The sequence below is a fragment of the Podarcis liolepis genome, assembly GCF_965112155.1.
Source record: "Podarcis liolepis genome assembly, chromosome: 8".
NCBI lineage: Eukaryota > Metazoa > Chordata > Lepidosauria > Squamata > Lacertidae > Podarcis > Podarcis liolepis.
Window position 1 is genome coordinate 57,849,987 of NC_139560.1, and position 20,909 is coordinate 57,870,895.

A 20,909-nucleotide genomic window follows, 5' to 3' on the forward strand; every position below is an offset into this window, starting at 1 on the left:
TCACCTAACACTCTGCCAACTAAACTTTCAACAAACACCTAGTGGTCTGAATCCTTGTGCTTTAATTTCTAAGGTTAAAAGGAAAAGGGGTAAAGGGACCCCTGACCATTAGGTCCAGTCGTGACCGACTCTGGGGTTGCGGCGCTCATCTCGCTTTATTGGCCAAGGGAGCTGGCGTACAGCTTCCGGGTCATGTGGCCAGCATGACTAAGCCACTTCTGGCGAATCAGAGCAGCATACGGAAACGCCCTTTACCTTCCCGCCGGATGGGTACCTATTTATCTACTTGCACTTTGACGTGCTTTCAAACTGCTAGGTTGGCAGGAGCAGGGACCGAGCAAAGGGAGCTCACCCTGTCGCGGGGATTCGAACCGCCGAGCTTCTGATCGGCAAGTCCTAGTCTCTTTAACCCACAGCACCACCCGCGTCCCTTATCCTTATCCTTCCCTTATCCTTCCCTTAATTTAAAGACAGGTGCATTTACAGATTCTGATGAAGATATGTATCAGAGTGCTGACTGAAACATGGTACATTCTTGTTGTGGAGGCCATTAGCTTGAACAGTGCCACAGAGAAGTACTTTCTATCAGAATTGTGATGTTAATGTCCCTCCATATGCGATTTAGCCAAACTAAGTCTAGTAACATCTGCTGTCCTTGGTGGCTGGTGCTAGCATGAAAATGCTGCATTCACACGTGTGACATTATAGTCATTCAAGTCATCAGGGGTGACACGGAAACACTGAATACAATTGCACTAATAATACCTACTAGAAGACACTTTCAAACAACACTGAGCACTGCTGCATGGAAGTGCTTTTTCACAATCTCCATTTGGGTCCTCACTGTAACATTTAAGTCATTTAGCATTAGCAACCTTTGCATGGCTTGACTCCAACACAGCTGTCTTATAATATATTCATGTTGGTTTTGTTCCATAACCAAATCCCCACTTCTACTTAAAGTTGTTTTTATTTCCCTGAGTTAAATAAATCGTGACTTTGAAAATTAGTTACCAGGAGTGCTTTCCCTAAGCAGTAAAAAAACAGCACACTGGTCTTTACCAAAGCCATGTCAGAAGCTAACTGTTGAGATTAAACAAACTGGGAGTGAAAGCAAGACCTAGCAGAGTATGAAAACTAGAAGAAGAAGAAGAAGAAGAAGAAGAAGAAGAAGAAGAAGAAGAAGAAGAAGTAGTGCTGAATGTCTAAATAAACCAAATGATTGCAAATAGTACGTGAGGATAAAATCTTTCATTGGGGACACTGTGAAGTAGATTAGCTACAGAACTTAGAAACCCAATATTCATTTTCCTCTTCTCCCAAATTTATGTGAATGTTTAGAAAGTCAAAATCTACAAAAAGTAACCCTAAAAATCAACTATTAAGAATTCAAGCTGCAATCCTACAAACACTTGCCTCCATCACCATGTCCTATATTCAAGCTACACAGAAGTTGCCATTTTGTAAATAGATCAGTGAAAATAATTTATTTGTTACATTTTTGTAGCACCTTTCCTCCTGCAATGTGAGGCACCTAGGGCCATTCAACCAAGTAGATTCCTGTTTGGAATTTCTTAATGAAGCAGTCCAAGTTAATGAATAACTCCAAGCTATTTTTGACCTCAAAATAAGAAAACAGCAAGCAGAAGGCAGTGAATTGCCATTAGCATGAGGGTGATCCTTACTTTTTTGTCCAAGATGTTTAAAAATGTTTAAAAACCTCAGAAATGACCTGAAAGCATATGTTACTCGGAGTTTCGTTTACTCATTGCTCATAATGCCAGAATGTAGACATTCTGGGGCACTAAGATAACACTCTTAAACTGGCACTTGTACTCAACCCTCAACATTAACCTTAATGTAACTTAGGATCCCTTTTATGAGGGCTAGCCCACAGGGAAGATGCCTGCGCCATGCTAAAAACACAGATTAGTGTGACATAAAAGAGTATAAGTAAGCCTCAAGGTCACACACTCTGGAAGAGCTTAGAAGCTTTTGCTTCTACTTACCATAACTACACTTTGTGCAAACTGAAGAACTATGGTTAACATCACATACCATTTTGTTTAACACAAATCAACTTGCATATGGAAAGTCAGGAATACTCCAATATATTCATTCACAAAATATGTACACTTCAGTCAATACCTTTAAACTGCTGCCTTTCTATGCAAAATACAAAGAAACAGAACTTTCCTAGTTGACACTTCTTGACAAATGAAAGCAGCACTTTAATTATACACATGGTTTATGGTCTAATGAACAGTGCCCATATTTTGTACTTGGACACCCATAGCAGAATTAGCAGTGAGAAGTGCAAAAGGGTGATAAGGAAATGTGAAAACACTAAACTTTAGCTTGTTTCCCAGTAAGTCCAACAGAAATGCAATGTATCAACTATATCATCTAGCACCAATAATAGCAATAATTTTGTGGAAGTCAAAAAATCGCTCACATTCTATTATGTGAATGAACTGATCAGTTAAATGAATAATTTTTTTTAAGACAAAAAATTCTCCATCAGTCAACATGCATATTCCAGACCTAAAGTAGGGAGAATGCAAGGTGTAGAATTTAGGGCCATTTTTTTTTTTAGGAGAGGGGGAGGGAAGGAAAGAGGGAGATGGAGGGGGAGAGGGAGAGATCCTTGCAGAGACACTGCATATAAGATACTTCAAATTCTTTAAGTAGCTGATCCCAGAAAGAGGTATGGCATTTATTAATATCACTAATGCTCAGTAAGTATGTGTCAAATGAAGAAAGCAATCAAATTGTTCATAGGGGAGTGAGCATTTAACACTTTTTGAACAGAAGCTTACTGCTTCTTGCCTGCATCTGATATGCATAAGCTGGCAGGAAATCTTTCAAGTCTATGACAGCTGTTGTGTTACAATACATCAGGCTCAAAAATATTCCATGAATCTGATAGTCATAATACAAACTGCTTTCTGCTGACAGCCTGTTCTCCTTCACACCTATGTAAACACATATACACATTGTGGAACAAAATTTCAAAACTGTTGTTCTGGAGGAATCAATTTTGCTGTTGTGAACAACTGAATATCAAAATCAACTGTACATCTGCTTGATCCTTTTAAAAAAAAATAATCAAAGTAATTAACCTGAAGAAATGAAAGAGTATTTTTTTCCTGCACAAACCTACAGGTAGGGTTATGTAAATTTCACAATGCTAATTCATGTTCCCATAAATTAGCACCGGACACAAAATTAAACCAACAATATGGGCTCTCTTTTTTAAAGAATGTTTTAAAAAAGAACTTCAAAATGTGGACAAAGCCTGGTGAGAGTTCTGAAGCAGTAGGTTAAGCATTATTTCCAGTAGTTAACGGGTAGAACTTCAGTGTTCCCTCCCTAACATTTTACACAAACAGAACATGTTGCTCCCAAAGCCTCCAAAACCCCAAAACACATAATTTTAAATTATTTGAATTATTTAGAGAGTTCCTCTGTGCAGACTTTGGCAAAGGAATGGGAAATATTTGGGAAGCGTTCCCTCTGTTTTGTACTCTTGCTACACAGCTCAAGCACCATATTGGCAACTTCCCACGCAAGCATGCCTCCATGAACATTAATTTGAACATACTGTAGATATCTGTCTTTATCTGCTGTACTCTTAACTTGATAACACTAGGCACAAATCTAGATTTGTCAGGCCTCCAAATATCTTCTAGCAAGAGCCCATGATCAACATGACTGTCTCCTCTCCCAAGTGGGAGAAGTTTCTAACAAGACAGAGCTTTGAAACAGGCAAGGAGGGAAACCCATTGTTTCTGCCTTCCTGCCACCATGATTACAGAACGCTCTTCCTTTCCCCTACTTCTCAGGTACACACACTTGAGAACCTGCAACAGGCATGAAGTCGGGGGGGGGGGGGGAGGAGGTTACATGCCAGTTTTTCTTCACCTGAGCTGTACAACCAAGCTCTTTTCTTTCTGCCCCCCCTCCCCCTACAACTACAATACAGAGGAAATGAGAAACTTTAAAAGCCAGGCAACTTTTTCAAGAAGAGGAGCAAGAATCTAGCAAATTCAGTTGGTGGCCCCCTTCATTTAAATTAAGAGAACATCATTTCTGAGGGCTTGGAATAACTTGTTCAACATAAAGGACATAGTCATCAGGGCAAAGGAGCGTACTTACCAATATTTTGTTATCCACTTTGTCGCTCTTGACTTCTAGCTTAACTTTCTTCTTCACTGAAATTTTTATCTTCCTCCCAATCACATCCTTGACACTTTCTGAAATAGTGAAGAATATAAAATTGCTTTCACTGTTAAGAAGTAAGGTAAATATGAAATTATGCTACTATTATACTGCCAAGCAATGCTCTTGTTTCCAAATAAACTTAAATGACTAAACTAAATGTTTCCACTGTTCTTAGTAAACAGTCAAACCACATGCCTATACTACATTCTCTACTGCACTTTGGAAATCTGCACTCCTTTGTCGTTGAGCACTAGGTAAATAATACATTGTAAACAAAGAAAAGTCTAAAGCGGAAAGCATAGGTTTACTTCCTCCTCTTACCAGAGAAAGACATCTATTAACTAAGGTAATCAGATACTGAGGCACTCAAATGTTTGATCTCATTCATATTCACAACAGGCTCTCACGTTTTGGAAGTCGAATAATGCAGGTAAGATCCAGTGCCTTGTAAATGCAAGCTGTGTCACCCACTAGATTGCAACATCAAAACAGTTCTATGTGTTCTTATCTGAGAGCTGTAGAATGGCCTCTCCAAAACATAGAATGGATCTCAGTCTAGGAGTTCAGTCTCCTAGGGCCTGTGTCAATTTTTAGTACCTTGAAAAGTAGTCTCACAAACAGGATGCATCTCCATCCCCTGAAGTACTCATGAAAGTATGCAAGTTGCAGGCAGACTACAGTACTACAGTACAGTACTGGTACTTAAAGTGCAAGTATGGAATCCTCTTAGAGGAACATTCCTGGTTTAGCACTGAAGTACAAAACCAAATGCAAGGAAAGCTGCCACGCTGATACACCCTTAAAAAACTATGCTGAGCTCACTTCTCATACCATTTGTCACTGGTCTCAACCAACCTCATTCTCAATTTCGCACATTTTTATCACTCTCTGCAAGGACCAGACCAGAACCAGTCATCCAGGGCTGGATTTAGGAGCATGAGACTGCCTCGAGACACCAGATTTGGGGGTGGGAAGGGGAAAGAATTTGTCACAAGCTATCTACTCAACAGCCAAAGGAAGTACTACAAACAGTTCAACTTCACTTATAAAGCTCTCACAGCATGGCTAGTGTTGTGTTAATGTTCTTTTGTTTCCATTATTGGATAATTTTTAGCATCTGTGGCCATTCAAACAATGTGCAAGCAGTTGTGGTCAGATCCATGTGTACAAGTCGATCGTCTTAATATTAACAGGGATAAGTAACTTATGCAAATCAAGTACTGAAGTCATGGAATAGACTATAAAGCTAGGTATATTCAAAAATTGAAGGAGGGGCATCAAAAGGTCCTCATTTGGTCTGAAGCTGGCCTGCAGACAACATGGATACCACCATCATTGTTGCTGCACATGCTCAACACACAATCCAAGATGAAAACGCCTTTAGAACACAAAGATGCCACCATTTTGCACGCCCATCAGTAAACAAGAAAGCAGCAGCCACAGTTCAATGTGGTTAACTAAAAATTCATCTCCTAGGAAAGACTTTGCATCAATACCCATTAAAATGCAGTAACATGTTGCCAAAGATACTGCAGGTTTTTCTCTTTGACATCTGGTGGGAGGGTGTTCCACAGGGTGGGTGCCACTACCGAGAAGGCCCTCGGCACTGGACCTCAGTGTCCAGGCTGAATGATGGGGGTGGAGATGCTCCTTCAGGTATACTGGACCGAGGCTGTTTAGGGCTTTAAAGGTCAGCACCAACACTTTCAATTGTGCTTGGAAATGTACTGGGAGCTAGTGTAGGTCTTTCAAGACCAGTGGTATGTGGTCTCAGCGGCCGCCCCCAGTCACCAGTCTAGCTGCCGCATTCTGGATTAGTTGTGGTTTCCGGGTCACCTTCAAAGGTAGCCCCACATAGAGCACATTGCAGTAGTCCAAGCGAGAGATAACTAGAGCATGCACCACTCTGGCGAGACTGTCCGCATTAGGTTTTATACATTTAAATATATGCTATTATGTTTTCATGACTATCTTCAAACAACTTAACTAATGCATCTTGGTATCATGTCTCTTATAACACATTAACCTACAGTGCAGAACAGCAAGGTATCACTGCTGCAAGATGATCCACCCAAAGTACTAAGGCACCTGCACTAACTGAAACTGGAGGAAATGTTGATCCACCCTGAAGACATAGGAATACCTTCAAGAACACACAAATGTGTATGATCAAGCTTTAATTCTGAAAGCTGACAGATGTTAGGGTAAGTCATATTATATTAACCGTAACATCTAATTTATGTTTACAATAGAAGACAGCTCACCTTTGTTTTCCTGGATGAGCAATGCAGCCTAATAACTCATTATATATGAATCCATGCAAGAGTCTGCCTTTCTAGATATTATATCCATCTAGAAGTTGGCAACAAATGATTCAAATATATCTGATAGTTCAAAATATTGTTATTTTTATATCCAACTCTTCCCCACCCCTCTATCAATGGGTAAGTTTCTTTACCCCCATTATGTGCATAAAAAGAAACAAGCAGATTTCTTTTCTGGCGTCCTACAGTAACCGAACCAAGATGCTCCTGCACTATTTACCCATGCAACTATAACTCTTTTCCTATCCAAATATTCAGAATCATTACATACATGACGAATTTAACTATCTATGCACTGCCAGACATTGTGTCAAGACATTGTTGAAGTATGCATTATTTGCACAGCGAGTAATAGTGTCGTTTATTCAAAGAAGGTGATAAAGCAGTTGAGAAACTGCTATATATATAGGTAAACAGTTTGAGGGATCCATTTGTGTGTCACATTCTAGCACAGTAAACAAAATCCAGACCAGAGCTGTACAGGTGAGGATTCTTAATAGACTCCATTGAGTAATATGGGTCAACAAAACAAATGGGTTGCAATCTGGTACATGTTTGGCACCAAATACTGCTGCTAGGATCTGGCTATCTGATTTCACCAGGGTAATATTAGTGGATGGTCTAAAGTTATTAATCAGGATTATGTGCAATAGCACCTTCATTTCCTTTTCGTGCTCCTCCACACAGTATAATTTTTTTCAAACCGTTTCTTTTCAAGTGCATTTGTAGAAGACTAAATAACATATGCAGGTAAACCTAAAAGGATTGCCCTCAACTTATGCCCAGCTGTTTCAAGAAGCAGCCATCATATATGTACTTGCATTAGCAGTAAGGAGATTAGAGGAAGAGGAGCAGTGAATGGTGAATGGTCAAGATAAAAAGATGTGCTGCATCTGGAAGGATAAGAAGACTTGCCTTTTGCTGGAAAACCACTATGCCTCAGGCTACAATCCTGGGCACTTAATGTAGGAATAAGCTTCACTGAACTCAGCGAGACATAGGCACAAGTAATATACCAAGGATCAGTTTCAGTTCCTTCTCTGTAAAATGGAAATCCCATGAATTTCATGGCATGTTTGAAGTGGACCAGGCAAAGGAAATATTGTTGCACACCCCATGAATCTTCCTGATATGACACACTCAATATTATAATAGGTAACTAAATCTTGTTGTGAACTGTCCTGGGAACTTGGCTATAGGGCAGTCCATAAATGCCTAAAGAGACTACTTACCCCAGTAAATAATAATTTTCACAGGGATATATTTTTAATTAACAAGGGCTGAACTGCCAGCCATATTGGCTCCCAGTCCATTTCAAATCGAGACACAGGGAAGGGGCTTTTTGAAATCTCCCTATCCACAGTCTGAACAGCAACAGATGCTTTGGCAGTCCTCTCCTTATGCACCTGAGCATCTTAAGCCCATCCGCCTAGCAGCTTGGCTTGCACAGCGAAGCAAGGTCCATAAGCAAAACACTCTGGAGCGCATTTGCACCGGAGAAGGAAAGGCTAGGAGGTTCTGCCTGCTTTTAAGCATCACTTTTCGCACGCAACCTTGCAAGACCACCAAGCGATAGAATAATCCAAGAACCCTTTCCCATTCTTCGCGCGCAAGAGACTCGACATACGTCTGGGGAAGAGCACAGGAGGGGAGAGATCATCGCTAGGGTTGGAGGCTCCTATGGGGCCAGATGGGGAGAGCCAGCAGGGCAAGGGTGGCGAGGAAATGCTGGCGTTGAGAAACAAGCCGCCCCTCGAGAGGGTTAAAGATTGCTTTCACTTAGTTGGCTCGCAGATGCCGAAAGCTCCGCTCCGTTTGCCTAGTTAAAAGGCTGCCTAATCTTCCCCTCCGCCCCGTAAGCAAATCTCCTCCAGCGACATCGATGCCAAAAAACAGGGGAGGGGGGGCGGGCGGAGGAAGCGAGGGCTGCTTCAGCTTACAGACGACCCCCACCCCCACCCCCCGCACCTTTCCAGCCGTCTCCCAGAGAAAACAAGTAACTGCAGCTTCCCACCACGCCTCCCCATTCCCAAAGGAGCATTTAATGCAGAAGACAACAGGATATGGGCGAGGAAGGCGTCGGGGGGGGGGGGCAGGCAGGCAGGCATAGACTTTAGCCCTCACCTTAATACCCCTGACAGGAAGCGACCCCCCCTCCTCCTCACCTCTCCCAGTTAAGTGCCCATTATGAACCCAGGAAGAGAAATGGGGAGGCGAGGGACATGCTTACCTAGCAACTCTTTGGGAACGTCGGAGCTCTCTTCAGTCATCGTTGCCCCCCGTCGTCTCTCCCCAGCGAGGTGTGTGCGCGGGTGCGCGCTGGTTGCCGGGGACAACTCGCGCCTGCTCGCCGCGAAAGAACTGCCCAAAACGCAATTATTTTGGGGTAGGGAAAACAGGAGAGGGAGGGGCAACGAGCTTGCTGCTGCTGGTGTCTCTCTCCCCCTCTTTTCTCTCCTTAAAAAAATCAGTACGTTTTATAAAAAAGACCAAAAACCGGAGGGCTACTTAGGAGATTATTGCTACATGACGCCTCTCCATTTCGGCTGCAGGGGGAAGGGGGCGAGAGAGGTCCAAGGGCGGAATGGTCTCCCCGAGGCAGAGACCGCGGCGCTAATCCCCTTCTTCTTCGCCGCCGCGTCTGCGCTCGTCAGGCTCGCCTTTCCTCCTTCCTCCTTCCCGCTTTCCCCTCCTGCCTCACGCAGCCGCCTCCTGGCTTGAGGTGCAAGCGGAAAGCGTGGGTGGAGGAGGCGGAGGCGGAGGAGGACGTCGTAGTGGCGGTGGCGGCATTCCTTACTCCCGCAGAGAAAAGCCCAGCCCCGGCGAAGGGCTTCGCTTCGTACGCGCCCACACGCGCGCCCGGCGGCTCCAGCCGAGAGGCGGCCTCTTCACCTCGCGAGAGCCGCCGCCGCTGCCGTGGAGAGCGTTGCGCGCTCTCTCTCGCTAAAGCAGCAGAAAGACTTTCTACTCAGCCGCGTTTCCTGCCAGCCCTACATTTGCAACAGATTCCATGCGCGCGGCCAGGGAGGGAGGGAGGAGGGAGGGAAGGGGTTGGAAGAAGAATTAAGGACATTTGTAGCAATCCCCTTGGTCCCTCCTCCCTCCCCTCTCAAATCACAGGATCCAGCAGCAAAGAGAGCGCCGGAGAGAGATCAGGGGGGCCATCTGCTGGTTTGAGGCGGTCTAAACCTGGGCAAAAAAAGGGATCCCTTCCCTCAGCCCCACCCACTACTCCTGCTCCTGCTCCTGCCCCCACCCCCACCCCACCATGAATCCCCAAGCAAGCGGTTGTTTTGAAAAGCTGCTTTGGAGTGAGCCGCATCGAACTAAATGGGTTTTGATTCCGAGTAGGACTGGGCTGGAATGCACACTTACCTGACAGTGAGGCCTCCTATTGAACTTCCTCTGAGCAACATCCAAAGATTCCAGCTCCTTTGCACTCGGAATTCTCATCAGATGCTTTACAATTTTTTTTAGATCTTAAAAGGGTTTTGTTTTGTTTTTTAAAAGTATATTGCATATTTTATTGTTGTAAGCTGCTTTGAGACCTGCAGTGGTGAAAAGGGAGAGACACCTTTTAATAAACAAATAGTGGAGAAGCTTTGCTTAGCTGTTTACTCCCTCCTACCCAGTTCTGTACTGGAGGTGTGATCTTCTGGGGAAAATAAAGGACTCTCTTATGAATGCTGATGTTCCTGTTCAACACTGGAATGTATGGGACCATTGAATAAGGCCAAAGGCCGGTCTAGACCTACATTTTGTTTTGACAGTGGCCCACAAGATGCCTATGGGAAGCCCAAAAAGATTACATGGCATGGCAGTGTAGGGGTTCGTGTCTAAAAAGAGGTATTGGGGACCAGTAATCAAGTAGTGCCAGCCTCAGGCACTTAATAGGGTTTGACTTTTACCCCTGCAGCCTTCTGCTGCAGGGGTAAAAATGGATATGGAACAAGGGGGAAATGCACCTTATGAATGCTTGTGGAACCTAAAATTCTCCAGGTACTGTTAGACTAGACAGCCCATTGTTAATACTAGCTGGAGGTGAGGTGAGTTGGAACTACATCTGGAGGGGCGCTGGTTCCACATTCCTGTTTTACTACTACTAATAAGAATAAGAATTTTTATTACTTGTACCCTGCCCATCTGACGGGGTTGCCCCAGCCACTCTGCACAGCTTCCAACAAATATAAAAGCATAACAAAACATCAAACTTTAAAAAGTTCCCGATGCAGGGCTGCCTTCAGAGGTCTTCTAAAAGTTGGATAGTTCTTTATCTCCTTTTCATCTGATGGGAGGGCATTCCACAGGGAGGGCGTGACTGCCAAGACTTTGCCTGGTTCCCTGTAACTTCACTCAGTGAGGAAACTGCCAGAAGGCTCTCGGATCTGGACCTCAGTGTCCGGGCTGAACGATGGGGCTGGAGACTTCCAGGGATGCATTTAGTGTGGTCACTCTGTCTCTACACCATCACCACAAGTGCTGTTATCTGCTTGGTAGATAAAATCTGCTGTTACCACAAGCATGTTTAACTTCAGGAGCTTTACCTGGGAGGGAGGCCTGCCATGGACATATTAATGGATGGTTCAAGATCCCCTGAGGGCTTGTGCCATTTGTCTAAGAAGAAGACAGACTGGCCAGCTGGCCATGTACCTAGAGTTTCTTTTTAGTCCCACGTGGTTTGAACTAGTAAGAACAAATGAATTCGTTAAGTCACATTGATTGTTAATTAATGCTTTCTGCGTACCCAGTGGCACATACAGGGTGTTCTAGAGCAGCATCTCTAGGAGTCACAAAATTAAATACTGTAACAATTTTTAAATGGACAGCAACAGGGCTATGGGCTGAAATGGTAGGTGAGATACATGTAAAATTATGGATGTACTATTGTTACAAAAGAAGGTTTTTTCATATCAAAAAGCAGTAGAGACATCTTCATTGTCCAGAAAAATTCAGGACAGTCAACATTATCATTACTTACTTTTTTTTTATTGCTCTCCTATCGTCTTCTGTCCTGCTTCAACAATCCCTTTATTATCTTTTGCCCAAGATAAGCTTTTCTGCAATTCCTTTGAAGCAAGAAATTCCTTTCCGTCATATAAGAATGCAATGCACAAACAGTGCCTTCTACTTTGTGGCCTGACTGCAAGACGGGAGTTCCTAGCATATACGTTTCATCTTATTTTGATTGTATTAAATGAAATTATTTTTGCATCAATTATGTTTTAATTAACTTTTCTTCTTCAGTTGGTTTTGTCAGGCTTTGCTCAAAATTGCATGTCCAAATGAAAACTTGTACTATCATATAATCACCACTCATTTGAATTGGGTAACAGCAATTTAAGGATTTGGTTTTAATTCAGCATCAAAGGGCTCTTGCCTTTTTAAAAAAACCCTTGGCAAAGACTCTGTGCTTTTCAAGAACTGCCTGGTTGGCATCGGTTCTCCTGGTGAACCTCCTCTTTCTTGCATGGAAGCACAGTAATAGGGAGACTGCATCTGTTCAGCCTGCCATGTATTAAAGGACAGTTCTAGCCTAATACATATTTCAAATATAATATTTGCTTTTTTCGTGTACATTAAAAACATATGTAGAGGACAGGCTCTGCATGTAGAAGATCCCAGGTTAAGTCCCCTCTCAGAAATCTTGGCCAACTGCTCCCAGCTGCTCTTCCATGTGTAGAAAACAACACTGAACTGGATGGGCCAATGGATTGAGGGTAGGAATGGGTGTTCTCACTGTGCTTCACATTTTTCCTTTCCTGCCCTGGGGCCTCCTGGCAGGGGCAGGGGAAGGGGTGTGTGGTGTGGGTGGACCGCCCCAGGTGTCTTCGCTGAGGGGGGTGACATTTGGCGTGCCGCCCGCCCACGACTCCCAAGCCTACCCATCGGGGGAAGGGAGAGAGCTGCATCGCTTTGCCGGTGGTATTCCTCCCTTTCCCTTCGTTTTGACAGCTGGGGGAGGCTTTGGAGTCATGGGCGGGGGGCGCGCTGAATGTCCGCCATCAGCAGCTTGCTCTGCCCCCACGGGTGGCGGGCGCACGCGGCGCTCTGTGCACCCAAGCTGCTATACCGTGCCTGGGAGGGCACCCTTCATTCCCCCCCTTTGGGAGCACACCCGCCCTGGGCAGCATGGGCATATGCTTCGCCGCTGCCTCCAGGGGTTGAGGTGGGGAAAGTTCCTGCCAGGAGCACCATCACTGCTATGCAGCATATGAAATATATGGTCGCAGCATTTTTTCAAAAAAATATGAGCCAGGGGTTAGTTTCCTGTTAACTTTTGGCATTCCTGAGTCTCTTCCACCCCCTCCCATTTCTGCCAAAAAAAAAAAAAAAAGTTCCTATGGGAAGCTACTTTAAATAGTTTTAAAAATTACCAGCTCTCAGAAATTTACTCCGGGGAAAACAACAAAGAATCTTGTGGCACCTTAAAGACTTCACAAAATATTTTTCCACAGGCTTTTGTAGACAGAGTCCACTTAGCCAAACGCATTGTGTTCCAGAGATGCTCCTCTGGATAGACATGATTGGAAAGGGTGTGGTGGTTGTAAAAAGTGTCATTGGGGAAATGAAATGCAGAAGTTGTAACAATGTAACAAGAAGGTGTAACAATGAAAACCATGTTATTAACTGTGGGAAGGACATTCTGAGGAAATCAATGGGTTTGCCACCTGCTGTCAAATAAGGAAATTTCAACCTTATGGGGAGGGGAAGTGGAACGGGAGTGGAAAGGAGGAATGGCGTCACCACATTTTTAAGGTGAAAGTTTACCAGAGTTTATAACTGTTTAGTAACTTCAATGGGAGTCATGCTACTATTGAAATCAATATGGACTTAAATTAGTCAATTGATTTCAATGGGCCTGCTTTGAGTATGGCTTAGTTGCATACCACCTGTTCACTATAAACACACAAATCTTTAATAATTTATCAAAAATGTATTGACACTTAGGGTATGTATTTGCTAAGTAGAAATAATTTTAAAGGGGGAGGTAGGGAACATACTTGTCCCAGCACCCAGTTCATACAACACAAGATAATTTATGCTGGCAGCAAAAAGCCTTCATAAGCATCAGTGACCATATGGCATTTCTGGTTCATATAAATAATGATCTAAATGAGTCTAAAGTCTTTAACAACTTCCTTTTCTCTGTCTTCCTTCATGCACTTATGGCAATTTATTGAGTTTAGTCTCAAAGGTCAGGTACCAAGTCTAGTTGAACCAGTCTTCTTCTGTGGCTGTGTTGTGTGAAAAGCATTGGTGGCTTTTTCTTTTTCTTTCTGTTGATGTAATTACAGTAAATTCCATACTAAATTCAAATTCCAGCCCCCCCCCTCAGTTTGTTTTTGTTTTTTAAAAAACCAACAGAAAGCACAGGAGATTCAGTTCATAGAATATCCATTCATGCCACTTTTACGACTTACGATATCGTTCCCAAATTTACCCACTTTTTCACATTTCCAGCAGGTATGGATATAATTTGCTCCACTTTCCACACATTAACAGCAGACGTTTCATTCATTCATTCATTCATTCATTCATTCATTCATTCATTCATTATTTAGATTTATACCCCACCCTTTATCACTTTCATGATCCCCGAGCAGAGAATTGTTAACAGGTGGGGGTTGCTAGACACAGAGAAATCAAACACCAACTTATAAGGATGCCATGTACATGGCAGTAAGAATTTTACGGGGTTCTCCTGTGCATGCCTGGCCTTGAATTCCTTTGGAGGTCGCAGGAAGTTTATGATGTTTTGTAATATTTGAATTTATTTACAGATATATAGGTTGATTCACAGCTGAATATTCCATGCCATGCCCGCCCATCAGATTTTGTTTGTGGGTTGGTGGGGTGCAGTCATCACCTTTAGATCCTTGCAGAGAGCAGCTCAGTCATCTTTGTATATTTTAGCCTCAATCTTGTCTTTCGCATCTGCAGAACTGCAGGCTTCATTGCATGATCAGCATTCCTTAAGGCAGTGTTTCCCAACCTTTTTTGGGCAAAGGCACACTTGTTTCATGAAAAAAAGTCTCGAGGCACACCACCATGCCAGATGGGGAAAGGTCACTTTTTACTTATGTAAAAAAAAAATAAAAAAAAATAGTAACAGCATAGAAGGTAATGGTTAGGCTAGCATCCCTCTTCCAAATATGCTAGGTTTTTATTTGCAGGGACTGTTCTACATGGGAAAGCATTCAGCACTGTCATTCTCCCATCTGCCATCTGAATTGGTACTATTCTGGGTCAACTTACTGTGTTGCATGTGTAGATGAAAATGGCACCAAGTGTGGGGGAGGGGGCAGAACAGGTTTCAGATACAGGATATTAAGCATACACATACTTCAGATTGAACTGGTTGCTTGCTTTGCAAGTTTTCATTTCCCAAATGACTGCCTTGGCAAGCTCAATACCTACCAGGCTCAACACCGGTCTCGCGCTGCCGCTTCCCGCGCTCGCAAGGACCCGGGAGGAGGAAGGCGTGAAGGGAATCCCGAAGGCGCGAAAACCTCGCGCATGCGCAGGCCTTCCGCCTGCGACAGCCCAGTAGGCCGGCCGAAGCGAGCGGTGATGGGATGTGGGAGGGAGGGAGCTCGACGCCCCACGTGTGCCTATGTGGGGCACGTTACAGCCCCATGACGTCAGCGCCACGCAGGCAGCCAGGCAGGCAGATGGCGAGAGCCCTGCGCTGGGCGGCCTCTCCTCGCCGCCGCCGCCCCGCCTCTCACCGCCCGACTCGCCCGCCTCCCTCCCACGGCACACCAGGCAACGTCTCGCGGCACACTAGTGTGCCGCGGAACACCGGTTGGGAAACACTGCCTTAAGGGGAAGGGAGAAGAGCCTAGCTTGACCATTCCAGCAAGCAAAGCAGTCCAGCAGGTTTGACCTGTTTTGAATTGGCTAACTCTCTCCTCCAAACTTAAGACTCACTGGACTTCCAGCAGTTCCTCAAGATCTCATAACAATCTCTCAAAATAGTTCTGCCTTATGCTACTACAAGGCAATAAAGCCGGACTGTTAGAGAAAATAATTTCACAAGTTACATCACTAATATCTATTGCAAACGTTTTATTAACTTCTTACTAATCTGGACCGTTAAAATTAATCTCCAGCTTTGTTACTATAAGGACCATTACATTTTTATCTGCTTGCCACTCTCTTGCAAGAGCCCTGTGTGTTCTAATTAGAGCTAAGCAGAAAAGAATAACTGCTGATGTTTGTATTTTCAAAGGAGAGCTGCAGCCATTGTCACACTGTAACCCAATTATCGATGTGCAATACCTCCTCTGCTCCACCTTATTAACTGAAGAATGGGTGTTTTTTACCTTGCCTAGGAGCATCTTTTTCTCCCACCCCTCACACTATTTCCTTAATATCTAGTCTGAAGATGACTTCTTGCTTACCACTTTGGGAACATTAAATGGATTTGTCTGCCCCTTCCTTATTTCCTACCAAACCTTGCAGCCTCCTTACACTCTCTCCCCTCAGTCCTTGCCCCCTCAGGGTTGCGTTCGTAGTACAAATGTCGCAGCCTGAAAACAATAATCATATGTAGAATGGAAGAAGAGTGCACTCTCTTCCCCAATCTTGAAAACAGAGATTATTTCTCAGTTAAAATTGCTAATTTTTGTGCTTGTGTTGTATGTGGTTGATAAAGTTTCAAAGGGCGTTACATCCCAGACATAGGAGCCAACACCTTGGTGCCAAGGTCCCTTTGCCCCTCCCCAATAAAATATTTGAGGGGGGGACAGCCCCCCAAAAGTTGATGTGCATTGCCATTCAAATGGTGTGCATGTGCCTCATCATGTGATGGGGCGGGGCTTAACCAGTATTTTATTCAACTTGGTACGCCTGATTCCAGATCCGCAATCAGTCTTGAATACAGTGGTACCTCGGTTTAAGAACAGTCCTGTTTACGAACTATTCGGTTTATGAACTCGGCAAAACTGGAAGTAGTGTCCCGGTTTGAGAACTTTACCTCGGTCTAAGAATGAAAGCCAAATGGTGGAAGAGCACCAGCTGCGGGAGCCCTCATTAGGGAAAGTGTTCCTAAAGCGTGCCTCAGTTTAAGAACATTTTCGGTTTAAGAACGGATTTCCGGAACGGATTAAGTTCATAAACCGAGGTACCGCTGTAAGTTAAAACTCAGGGCTTGTCCACATTTGAGCATTGTTTAGCTATTAATGCTGTCCACCCCATTTGAATTAGACAAGAGTCATCACCAATTGCATATATTTGAATCTGGATCGGAGGAAGAACTTCAATCTTTTCCATTTATACAAGTAGCCATTCCCTTTTGTGCTTGTCCTTACCTTCCAATTTGTTGATTCTGTTATCCCAATGATGTATTGACAGGGCACATACGCCCAGATAGCCGTGCCCACCTTGTTTTATGAAAAAAACCCCACCCAGGAAGTATGCAAAAGCACACAGGCAATTGAAAATTTGTTTGCACAGTTTTCTCTTTTTTTGTGCCAATATGAAGGATTAAAGGGGGGGGGCTAAGCTCCTCACACACCCTTCCCAGCAGGCTGGAAAAGAAATGAAAACAATGGTAAATTCTCAGCACAAACTTTTCAGATGGCTGCTCAATATTTCTGGTGTAGATTTTTTTTAAATATGTGGCCTGCTTGTGCAGTTTCCTAGTTTTGTACAAATCTGAGGGAGGGAGGGAGGGAGGGAGGGAGGGAGAGAGAGAGAGAGAGAGAGAGAGAGAGAGAGAGAGAGAGAGAATCCATTCAGGAGCACACTGGAAATAGGAGCACAGCCAGAAGAGAAATTAAATGGAAGCACTGAGGAAATAGTGGGGGTAGCAGAAAGTGACCATTGATCCCCCTCAAACACTAAAACAAATTATCAGAGGGCCCAAATGGCACTGTTCAGAACCTGATTTTCCCCAACTTATTGGATCATTCCCTTCCTGGGTAAACCAAAAATTACAGGCTGATGTCTGTGGGTAACGTCATGTGGACTATGCACATTAAATGTGAAGGCACCAACATAAGTCAGTGTAAGGATTAAAGATACCAGTTAATTAGGACCAGAAATCCAAATCACATAAGGGAAATAAAACAACCCATTTTATTTAACAATACTACAAGCTCAATAAATTTGTCCCAGAAGCTCTCTATCACAATATTATGCTCAAAAAGCTACCAACCACAACAGCAGATGATTGCCAAAAAAGTGGGGGAGACTTACTCAACGGCAATCAAACATGCACCTTCAGCTATGGCCGGTCTTCCAGTTTTCCGGCAGAAGTAACACCAAAACCTTCTCTGGTCAGAAAAAAGTGTTTTTCATGAAAGGCAGTAGGGACTGGTCTGTATCTCAAAGATAAATGTTTCTGTTAACAACATGTCACAATGACTATGTATGTAACACTTCTGTTAATCGTGAACTAGTCACAAAACTGACTGCAACACGGTGGAGTTTCTGGCAGTAACCCCCCTGCTTTTACTGAGGTGGTAGAGTTATCCATTTAAACAGAAAGAGTTAGGGTTACCCACAAAGCACATTCTGTGTAAACATTAGGTCTCTGCTTTGGTATAAGTATGAACAGTTTGGAATTGTAGTTTTTATTTCTGAGTTTGCCACAGTGCCGGATCAACAGATTTTGTCACCGGGACAAAAGCCTGCCCTACTGCCCTCCTCCATCCCCTTTGTGCAACTCACTTGCCCTCCCTCTCAGAGAAAGGGAGGAAAAGTATCCACATTATCTATTGATCTATAAATCTGTAGACATAACTACTTTTTATGCTATTAAAAACAAGCTGCAGCAGAACCGAAACAGCAGCAAGGCTCTTGCATTTTTTCTCTCTTTACTGCTGTCTTTTCCCTGATTTTCCTGCCCATTTTAATTGTATTGCTGCTGCTGTTTTCATGTGACTAAGCTGAGTACAGTGGTACCTCGGGTTACATACACTTCAGGTTACATACGCTTTAAGTTACAGACTCCGCTAATCCAGAAATAGTGCTTCAGGTTAAGAACTTTGCTTCAGGATGAGAACAGAAATTGTGCTCCAGTGGCGTGGCAGCAGCGGGAGCAGGGGCGCCGACTTATAAAAAATATTGGGGGGGCCCATACCGGGGTCCTGCCCCGGGAAGTTTTCTAAGTTCCAATGTCAGCGGCGCCCGGCAGAGCAGCCCTCTCGGCCACGGCAGCCTGGCTCTCCCAGCCCCCGGGGGCCGCCCTCCTCCCTCGTGCACCCGCAGCGTTCCCGCCCGGGGAGGCGGCGCCCCCAAGGACTCAGGTTCGGTTGTACCTGAGAAGCCGAGCACCTTGGCTCCCAAACAAATCGGCTTCTGAACAATCGAAACCCGGAAGTGAGTGTTCTGGTTTTCAAATGATTTTTGGAGGGCGAACATCCGGTGCGGCTTCCGATTGGCTGCAGGGGGCTCCTCTGGCAGAAGCCGCACTCTGGTTTTCAAATGGTTCCAGGAGTCCAATGGACTCCCGGAACGCATTCTGTTCGAGAACCAAGGTACAGTGGACGCTCGGGTTGCGAACGTGATCCATGTGGGAGGCACGTTCGCAACCCGCAGTGTTCGCAACTCACATTGCTGCGTCTGCGCACACACAGGTTGTGATTTAGCGCTTCTGCTCATGCACAAGTGCCGAAACCTGGAAGTAACCCATTCCGGTACTTCTGGGTTTCAGTGCATCCATAACCTGAAAATGCTTAAGCTGAAGCATCTGTAACCCGAGGTATGACTGTATGTACCAGTCCTAAGGAACTGGCCAAGTAAGGCAATCAGCATCTGCAGGTCCCTTGACAGACAGGAGAGAAGCCACACTCTTGGATTTCTGTTGGCAGATGCCTCTTCCTGAGATGCTTGTATTATGCTAATCATAGAATCATAGAGACAGAAGGGACCCCAAGGTCATCTAGTCCAGCCCCCTGCAATGCAGGAATCTTAGCTCAAGCATCCCTGACAGATGGCCACCTAGCCTCTCCCAGGGAGCAGAGACCGTCTGAACAGCTCTTATTGTCAGAAAGCTCTTCCTGATGTTGAGCCGGAAAAGTCTTTCAAAGCTGCTGCACACCTTTGTTTGGGGTCCTCCCCTCCTTGCAAATGTCAGTGGGAAGGAGGGCTCTGTTTCAACAGAAAAATAAAGATTCCCCCTTTCTTCCAGCTTCCACTCATTCGTCTCCAACTGATAATGGACTTGGGAGGCTTTGAGCCCCTTGGGGAGCTGAGCTGTAAAGGACAACCTCCAATTTTCATGCATCAGAAGGAGCCCAGGAGCCCCATCGGGGCTTACCCTGTGCAGGCTGGTTCCCCCCCACACACAAACACACACACTGGGTTGCAATTTTGTGGGTCAGCTTTGGCTGGGAGAGGCAGCCCCCGTTAAGTCTCTGCCAGCCCAATAGCACAGCCCCCCCCCCCGCCAAGTCCATGGCAGGAGACAGGCAGCAGCACCCAGACCCCAGAGGCTGCCCTTGGGACTGGCGTTCCCACACTGCCGCCTCCGCAACAAAGGCCAGCGGCCAAGTCCCCCCCCCCCCCAGCCGCTTCCTTGGTCCCACAGGAAAGCCAGGCAGGGGCTGCACAGCCTGCCCTCCGCCTCTTCCTGCTGCCCCCAACAGACAACCAGGCCTGCAAGCTTCCTCTTCTGACATCGCCCAGGCCCCCACACAGCCAAACACCCAGGAGTTTGAAGGGACCCGAGGGCCACGCAGCCAAGGGGTCTAACTCTGCAGGGAAAAGCTTCCTGTCTTTCCTCTGCCCCCTCCCCACCGGAAAGGGATGGTGGCTGCAGGCTCTGCCCCCCCCCCTTAACATCTGCAAAATGATTAAGGCTGATACATTGTGTTACAGGATTTTATCTAGGTAACTTCCCTGAGCTGTCAAGTTGAAAGGGTACATTCAGGCATAATATTTGCAACATTTAACAACTTTAAAGATGTCCCCCCCCTGTAATTTCCATAACAGTTGGAAGGACAAAAATATAACCTCCTATGACAACTCCTGCAACCCATGAGCTTTCAGACAAAGATCATGCATGGACAAATGTAAAGATCTTTGGAAAGTATTGATCGAAACCACAGTAACAAACAAATCAATGTATCTTCAAGGGAAAGAATAAGTAGATCCATTTGCATATATAGCTCTGTAGGCTTAATGAGATTCCCACAAAACATTAGGAAGGCCTTTCTGGTGGTGAGAGCAGTCAGACAGGGGAAGGGGCTTTTAGGGAGAGGTGGGGGGGGGGCATCTGCCAGGGATGCTTTAGCTGTGAGTCCTGAATTGCTGGGGGTTGGACTGGATGACCTTTGGGTCCCTTCCACCTCTATGATTCCATGACCTTTAAGGGAAGTCACCTCCATCTTCGTCTCAGAGCAGATGCCCACA

The 20,909-nt window shown here is 44.8% G+C and overlaps 1 protein-coding gene across 3 annotated transcripts in view; it reads right to left on the reverse strand.

Moving 5' to 3' along the window:
- Nucleotides 1-9,666, reverse strand: part of CARMIL1 (capping protein regulator and myosin 1 linker 1) — a 336,439-nt gene extending 326,773 nt beyond the window's left edge. The window contains exons 1-2 of one of the 3 annotated variants that reach the window (XM_083518562.1): nt 8,779-9,586; nt 4,159-4,256 (exon numbers count right to left, since the gene is read on the reverse strand). In XM_083518562.1, coding sequence (XP_083374688.1) covers nt 4,159-4,256; nt 8,779-8,818 — 138 coding nt within the window. In that variant the 5' untranslated portion in view covers nt 8,819-9,586. Of the gene's footprint in view, nt 1-4,158; nt 4,257-8,778 lie in introns of all 3 variants that reach the window. The other 2 variants (XM_083518563.1, XM_083518564.1) reach the window with 2 other exon arrangements.
- Nucleotides 9,667-20,909: the final 11,243 nt, after the last annotated feature.